This window comes from Toxorhynchites rutilus, chromosome 3 (assembly GCF_029784135.1).
Source record: "Toxorhynchites rutilus septentrionalis strain SRP chromosome 3, ASM2978413v1, whole genome shotgun sequence".
Taxonomy (NCBI): Eukaryota; Metazoa; Arthropoda; class Insecta; order Diptera; family Culicidae; genus Toxorhynchites; species Toxorhynchites rutilus.
The window spans coordinates 267,570,226-267,579,031 of NC_073746.1; the positions used below are offsets into that span (position 1 = coordinate 267,570,226).

The 8,806-nt window shown below is 43.3% G+C and overlaps 2 protein-coding genes across 2 annotated transcripts; both read right to left on the reverse strand.

The window, feature by feature from the left end:
- Positions 1-503: 503 nt before the first annotated feature.
- LOC129774203 (uncharacterized) lies at positions 504-1,658 on the reverse strand. Its single transcript, XM_055777910.1, has one exon. The coding sequence runs from the start codon at positions 1,656-1,658 to the stop codon at positions 504-506; it is 1,155 nt and encodes a 384-aa protein (XP_055633885.1).
- Positions 1,659-2,048: 390 nt separating this feature from the next.
- On the reverse strand, positions 2,049-4,361 carry LOC129774204 (uncharacterized). Its single transcript, XM_055777911.1, has one exon. It carries the CDS (start codon positions 4,359-4,361, stop codon positions 2,049-2,051), a length of 2,313 nt encoding a protein of 770 aa, XP_055633886.1.
- Between the last annotated feature and the right edge of the window lie 4,445 nt (positions 4,362-8,806).

Sequence of the window (8,806 nt, forward strand, 5' to 3'; positions counted from 1 at the left end):
TCGTATCCACTCCTTAGGTTTTTCGCCATCTGCAACCAATACCAAGTCACCAACTTGCAAAGGTTTGGTTTCGTCGAACCATTTCGGCTGTCTTCTGATGACTGGCAGATACTCTACCAGAAAGCGTTGCCAGAATTTGTGCACCTGCTGCTGAATACTTTTCCAATTCTCTCGAAGGTTTCTTTGAGAATTCCCCATATCAACACTGCTGCACTTGGATCCACTGGATGACATGATCAAGAAATGATTCGGTGTCAAGGCTTCAGTCTCCTCAGAATCCAATGGTAAATATGTCAGAGGTCTCGAGTTGACAATACTTTCTGCCTCCACAATCAGTGTAAGCAGCTCCTCATCCGTCAACTTCCCTTCGGTATATGCATCTTCCATAGCCAACTTTACTGACCGCACCAACCTTTCCCAAGCTCCTCCCATATGTGGAGCCCCGGGAGGAATGAAACTCCACTTCATTGTGGTGCTGGTGAACGTTTCCGATAGTTCCTTGTCTATCTGCTCTCGGAGAACTCGCTCCGCACCTTGAAAATTTGTACCGTTGTACTAAATATTTCAGCCGGTGATCCTCGACGGCCGAGGAATCTTCGTATGCAAGAAATGCAGGAAGCTGTCGATAAACTGTAGGCAATTTCGAGGTGGACAGCTCGAACTGTAAGACACGTGAATAGGGCAATCCACCTCTTCACGTTTGATCTCCCCACTTTCGTTAAGAACGGACCAAAATAATCCAGCCCTACGTACGTAAACGGACGACAATGCAACGCCAGTCGAGCTGGTGGAAGAGCGGCCATGGGTGGGTTGTATGGACGTGCCTTGCGGATTTTACAGAGCTGGCATTTATATGCAATCGTTTTTACGATCCGACGTAAATTCGGAATAACGTAATGCTGACGGAGCTCATTAACGATGGTTTCGTTATTCGCGTGTCGGTAGCGTCGATGATAGTTCTCTACCAGAAGACTCACTGCTCGGTGCTTGGAGGGCAATATTATGAGAAATCGGGAATCGTAAGAAACATCTTTTGCAGCAATTATGCGGCTTCGCTGCCGCAACAAGCCTACGTCATCCATTACAGGCATCAACTTGTAGATCTTGCTTTTTCGATTGACAAACACCTGATTGCTCATCGCCTTAGACTTTTCGAGGGTCGCCATTTCATCCGCATAGCTTTCTCTCTGCGCAAGCTTGCAGATGGTTCGCTCTGCATTGAGTAGCTCGGGTTGTGAAAGTGATCCTCGCAGCCTCCGGTTTGGATTCCGGATGTTGAATAGGTACCGAAGAACATAAGCTGTGGTACGTAGCATCCTCTTCCACGATGAAAATCGTTGGAAGTCTAGTACTGGTTCAGCTGCAAAATGATATAACACCGAAGGTCTGGCATCTTCGGCTGTAGCTACTAACGGCTCCATTCTTTCTGGCCATTCTTCTGCTGGACTTCGCAGGAAATCTGGCCCGGTGAACCATCGGCTCTCCTGGTTAAAATAAGGACCTCGACCCCACTTAGTTGCTTCGTCCGCTGGGTTTAGTTTGGACGGAACCCACCTCCACTCATTGACATTCGTACTCTCCAGAATTTCTCCTACCCGATGAGCTACAAAGGGTTTGTAGCGTCTTGGATCCGACCGAATCCATGACAGTGCTGTCATTGAGTCTGTCCAAAGAAACCTTCTAGTAAATTCAATAGGGTGATTTTCTTGAATAAACTTCAGTAAACGCGTTTCTAGTACACATCCTTGCAGTTCCAGCCTAGGAATGGACATCGGTTTCAACTGAGCTACCTTGTTTTTTCCAGCAATCAAGACACAATCGAGAACATCGCCAACTATAGCCGTTCGTATGTACACAGCACAGGAATAAGCAATTTCACTAGCATCGACGAACACGTGAATCTGGGCTCCTTCGTACGTTGATTCAGTGGCTCGTTGAAAATAACACCTAGGAATCCTGACGGTTGAAATAAATTCTATCATCTTGATCCATCGCTTCCAATGTTCGAACACCTCATCGCATATGGCTTCGTCCCACTCCGTTCCAGCTCACCACAACTCTTGAATTAGCACTTTACCATGAATTATGAACGGTGCAAGAAGCCCTAGAGGATCGAATAGGGACATAACACACCGCAAAACTTGACGTTTGGTTGGTCGAGCGTCACTTCCCAGAAGGTTCTTCACTTCCTTGCTCATGCGGGTGGAGAAACTTAGTTCATCCGATCTTGACGACCATAGCATTCCTAGTACTCTATCAACTTGTTCGCCACTTTCTAAGTTCAGGTTCTTGCTGTCTACTTCCGCTGGTTCTCCGAGTACAGTCAGGACCTTTTCACTATTTGATCTCCAATTCCGTAGATGAAACCCGCCGTTGTAGTGAACTAGTCGTACTTCCGATGAAATTTTCTCTGCTTCAGCTTCAGTACTAAAACTGTCGAGATAATCGTCGACGTAATGGCTCTTCAATATCGCTTCGACGGCCCTTGGATACTGCTGATTATGTTCCTTGGCGTTCAGATTTTTCACATATTGCGCGGAGGCAGGCGAGCATGTCGCTCCGAACGTCGCAACATCCATTAGGTAAATCTCAGCTGGACTACCTCGTGTGTCACTCCACAGGAATCGCAATGAATTCTTATCGCATGATATGATTCTCAACTGATGGAACATCTGTTCTATATCTGCACTAACTGCTACGGAGTACATACGAAATCGGAACAAGACAGCAGGCAATAGTGTCAGTTGATCTGGTCCTTTCAGTAATACACTGTTCAAAGATACACCAGAGACCTTGGCCGCCGCGTCCCAAACAAGACGTACCTTTCCAGGCTTGTTTGGATTCGTTACTGCTCCTAATGGTAAAAACCAAATTTTCCTGGGATCAGTATTCTCCAACTCGGCAGGAGTCGCTCGATGTGCGTAACCTTTTTTCACATAATCTTCCATTTGACGACTGATATTCTCGCGAAGATCCGGATTGCGGTCCATTCTTCGTTGAAGACACTGATACCGATGCAACGCCATGCTGTAACTATCGGGTAACTCAATGTCGTCCTTTGCCCAGAGAAGTCCTGTTTCGAAGTGCCTTCCGATACGCTTCGTTGTTTTTTCTAATAGTTCTTGAGCTCGCTGTTCCTCCGCGCTAGGACAGATCCCGATTTGCCTTACTCCGTTGGCCTCTACTGCGAAAAACTGTTTGACTGTTTCGTGTAATTCGTCGTTTCCCGTACATCCGCAAATATGGAAGCTGAATCCTTCATTGGCTCGTGAATCTCGTTTTCCATAGATGCACCAACCTAATCGTGTTTTTACGGCAATTGGCCCAGATCCATCGCCTTCTCTTGTCTTCAACGGCACAGCAAGTTTCAAATTGTCTAATCCAATCAAAAGCTCTGGTTTAGCGTTACGATAGCTTTGAACCGGTTGTTCGAGGTAAGCGAATCTCTTTGCTGCCTCCTCAAAGTCGAAAGATTGCGTTGGGAGGTCCAAACTATTAACCGTACGAGCATTTACCAACTGGTAACGGCGTTGCTGATGCACACCGAATATTGCGATCGTCACAGTCTGCGACTCCTTCTCTATGCGTGACGTGTTTCCCGTCCACCGCAGGCAAAGTGGATGTTGATTTCCTGTCAACCCTAGTTGCGCCACCAGTGCACCCTCAATAAGAGTCAATGACGAGCCTTCATCCAGAAAAGCGAAGGTGTTGATTTTTCCCGTCTTTCCATATAGCGTCACAGGTACTATACGGAACAGAACAACGGAATCCAAAAGTCGATGAATGTGATTATTCGCCACTTGAGTTGTAGGAGTCGTTGATTTTCCGTGAAGCAAAGGATGATGCTTAAACTGACAACCATTCACGTTGCACTTGCTGTTACTACGACATGCTCTTCTACCATGATCAAACAGACATATTTGACACAGCTTCAGTGTTCGAATTCGTCGCCAACGATCATCAATGGAGAGCGCTCTGAACGCATGGCACTCACGAAGCTTGTGACCCTCCTTTCCGCAATGCAAACATCCACTAGGCTTGGATTGTGCCGTCGTCGAAGCAGGTGTCTCTTCAACATTAGCCAAGTGTGAATTAACGTACGTTTTCATTCTCTCTCTGCCACTGCTTTTCCGGGAATCCGAATCATACAGGACTACACTTGACGCATCCTGCATTACTCCCGTCATGTACTCGCTGAACGTTTTCAGGTCTACCACTGGTCGTCCACGTTTAAAGCCGGCCCACATCAGCTTCTGATCCGCGGGTAACTTCCCGACAAGCTCTTGCAGAAGAGTTGGGTTTGATAAGTGCGCTGTTTCATTCGCGGCCTCAATATGATCACACAATTCTTGAGCAACCATCGCGTACTCGATAAGGGCTTCCAGCTTATCTCCACGAGGAGCGGGAGTTGCTCGGACCTTCTGCAACAAAGCGTTGATTAGCAGCTCTGGACGTCCGTATCAATGCCTCAATCACTTGTGGAACCGCTGTCGGGAAAACAAGACGACTTCGAACACACTCCAGCGCACGACCACGCAGGCATCGTTGGAGGCGAACCATGTTTTCTCCTTCTGTATACCCACATGTCTTCGTCGTGTATTCAAAATTGGATATAAATATCGGCCATTCAGCTGGATCTCCGGAAAACGTTGGAAGATCACAAGCTAAAGATTGACGTGAGGTGAGCTGATGCTGTGTGGGCATCAGTTCTTGCTCGTTTTGATTCGAACAAAGCTGTACAAATTCAGAAGTTGTGGGGTCATGCGCTGGACGCTGCTGACTTGAATAATCCTGCTGCAGAGGTTCCTGCATCGAACAATGCTGCCTCGGAGGATGATAAATCGGAGGTTTCATTGTTGGTGAATGCTGCATAAGAGAATGACGCACTGGAAGTTGCTGTACCACAGGATTATACAGCGGAAAATGTTGCTTCTCAGGAATATGCCCAACTGGAGATTGCTGGCTCGAAAACTGTTGCATCATGTGCGGCTGCTGCGCTGAGGGCTGCTGACGCTCGGAATACTGCTGCACTGGAGGAGATACTTTTGCATACTCTTTCGGAACGGCTCCAAGTGCCACCGCACCAGATGATACGAATACGTCCTGATTTTCTGGGTGCCCCTGCACATTCTGCAATCCTACCTCAATCGCTGACGATGGCCCCGTTGCTAAGCGACGTACGGTGCAATGCATCCCTTCAAAATTATGCCTGTCCAATTGCTGTTGATAAGCCTCTGATTCCTCAAGACACTCCTCCATCTTTGCTCGCAAATCTCGAACTAGATCGATGGCTGTTCGTTCAACACCAGCTCTTCTCAGTGAGGGCAGTGGAAGCGAACCCACATTTCCAGTGGTGTTGAGTGTTGGTGTGTTTCGACGTCGAAGCGGAGAAATGTGCGTTTCAGTGCCAGAACCCATCTGGATAGGATGAGAATTATGCTGCTGGATCGTTGAAGCTGCTAGCGTTCGATGTGCTGCGCTCGTTTGCGAATCCGCGCTACTCTCGACCCACTCCTGGATTCTTCTCATGCTGACTGCGTGGCTCCCACGGCTCCTTTTCTCCTCTTCTGCAGCAATGGCGACATCCAACATGTTCTGCTGTTCCTTCAGGAACTTCTTCTCTAACTCGATTTCCATGCGTTGCTTCTCTAGTTCTTGACGTTCACGCAGTTGTGCCATGGTGTCCGCCAAGTACGAGGACGATCCGCTAACGACGCTGGCTCTCGCAGAAGCATCGCATTGGACCATATTGTCCGCTTCATCTGGTCTGGCGCATCCAGTAAATCTATTATTCTTTCCGGGAGTCGAACGATGACTCATTGTGAATTTTTGAAGTTTGTTGCGACAGCAATCAAAAGGCAACTCACCGTTTTTGTTAGCGATACTTTAATATATGCTTCAAACTAAAATAATAATTTAATTTAGATCTACAGAATTCATATTAAATATCTGTGCTTACAATTCAGTGATTTCTTCTATTCTAGCCTTTTCAATTGGCCTGTCCAACTTCCGTTTCGGTTATGCCCTTCACAAATCAGTAAGTTGATTTACAAAGTAAAAGATTCAGATTTATAACAAGAATAACTTAAAAACTGTTTCACACAAAAAGCCTTCTGCACGCTAGAGATGATTTTTCCAGAATGTCCAGAATTTTTCCACACGAGCTTGCTGCGATCGTACGCAAACGATTGATCAATGGTAACTAGCTCGATGGTACCGTAACACGTTGAATTCGGATTCACAAGACACTCGTTTTTCATTAGTTTTCTCTCTCTAACAAATGACTATTATCGATGACATATAGGGGAACAGAGGGTAAGACTAACATGTAGACCTTCTATTGTAGCATGTAGCATTTTCCAAACCATTAATGGGAAATTCCATTCTAAATTAAACGAAAAATAGTCAATTCTATCCTGACCCTATTTTTCAATGAATAAATACATGATTTGATAAATAAATTAATACATGAATATATAAATAAATAATTAAATTATTAAATATTAGTAGGGGATAAACAAATCTCAAAGATAATCAGTGTAAGAAAACTGAGAAGAAGCCACAACAAGTTTGTTATTTACCAGCAGAGCCGGCAAATCTCGTCCCGCCCACAAGTGATTTGATTTAAAAAACCACATTCACTTTTATCCCGAGATGGTGTTTTTTCTGATCGTACATTCCGAAACATTCATAGATGACGCCATCATTCCAATTAGGAATGTAATGGAATTTCATTGAATTTTTTGACGTAGAACTACGTCTTTCATTAAGGGTGCCAAATCAGAAAACAGGTCATGTTTTTATGAAATAAAGTTAACGTTAATAACTATTATTGCCATAAACGGATTCTGGTGATTTACATACCAAAAGAATCGGAAATTCCCTAAGATTTGTTTGATATGCTATACATTACAATCCCATAGTCTGTATATGGTTTTAATTGATGAAAATTGGAAGCATCCCCATTTCCTCATACATTAGTTCTGTCCATTTGTGTGCTTTCCCGAACAGAACTGTTTATAACGAGCAACTTATCGACGAGCAACGAAGGAAAAATCGTAAGTTGTAAAGTCTCCGTGAACAAAAGAAGAATAACGGAGGGGAATATTTGCCTAGAGTATAAATAGTGGATCTCGCTGAGGCAAACTTCATTCTTTGTGAGGACATCGACTGGACAACACCGTTGCTGGGCGAGCTGGACGGCGAGGGATCGAATGGTTTTCTCAAGGCAATAGGGGTGGATGAGTAATATGAGGAAAGAGTAGAGTTTTCCAAAGGCCTTTTTGAAGGCTAGAGACGAATGAACTGAAGAAGTTTCAAGTCTCTTTAATTCAACAAGGAATATAATGAAAGGTATTCCAGTATCGTTCTAGATACGAAACAATGAACATCGCTTGTTCTTCCTTGTTTTGCGCCATCGCATGTCTTCGTTTGTGCTTCGACTGAGCTGTGGACGCGACCAAATTACTCACTCGTTGATGTATCTTTCAACAAGCTAGTTGTTTCAATCAACAAGCTAGGCTATCGTCAGCTCACCAAGAAAATAAATGATCTGGAATGCGTGCTTCATAACCCGTACGTAAAAATAGTGCATTTTCGCTACGCTGAAAACCCGTTTGTAATGGTAAATATAAACAAGGAGGGGAGATAGCGGGAGGAAATTATTTACCCTATTCAGCCTTTTCCAAGCAATTAACATTATTTGTTTTCTATCATCATAAAGGCTTCGTTGGTGCCTTTGACATTACATCAATGCATTGAACTGACGCTATGGTGAAGCAGGTGTTAAGGTTGTGCACCAAAAAAATATTTGGGGAATACCAAGTTATTCAATGTGTGTGTTGTTATAATATAATAAGTTATAATAAGTCATTAATTTATTTGGGTTCGCGTGCAGATAGAGTTTATTTAGCTTATTTAGTCACCAAGAAAGTAAACGTTATTCTGGTAGTTTGTATGTGATTTGGTTTCGCTTGCCATTAGCAAAACTTTCTCCACAAAGGATTACAGCTGCGCTTATCTCGAGCATGTATTGTTCTGCGAGCACAAGAATGAATCATCAAACAATTATCGTCAATTCATTCAACAATGAAAAAAAAGCAGTTATAAACAAGTGACTTGAATTAAACTACAGCGTAGTTCTACGTCAACAATGCGGTCGTGTCTTGAACAAAACCTCCTATAACTTTTTTTTATTTATTTTCAAGTAAACAGGTTGAGCGTGTTAGGAAAATTCAATGTTATGTCGTTGTATGTAACTGTGAGGTATAAGTTTGAACGACCGTATTTGCTCACGCATGTAATCATGACTTGGATATATTTATCCATACACAGCATACGTCCGAAATATATGGACGGAAGAATTGTCGAACGATCAATGTTTTTTTGCATTCATTTTTTTTTTTCAAAATTTGATAAAAAAACTGAAATTGCAGCTTACTATGATTTATCGAGAAATATTATCAAAGTTGTTTCACAAAAAGTTTAAGTAGAATCAAAAATTTAAAATATTTAATTTTTTTTAGGGAATTAGATTCAATACTACAATAATTCGTATTTGAATGTGTTTCTACGCCTTTTCTATATATGTCGTTTTTTTCAGAATTGAGTGTTTTTTTTTATTTAAATCGTTTATTTTTACAGGCTCAGTTACATAGGTTTAAAGGAGCCGAACTCCTTACTGTATTGTTACTAGTATATATACATTTTTCCTTAATTCTAATGTTAATAATATAGGAAACCGATTACTCGCGGTCGACTCGAGTTTAGAAGGGTGACATATTTTCTTCAGGAAAAGGAGGGGATA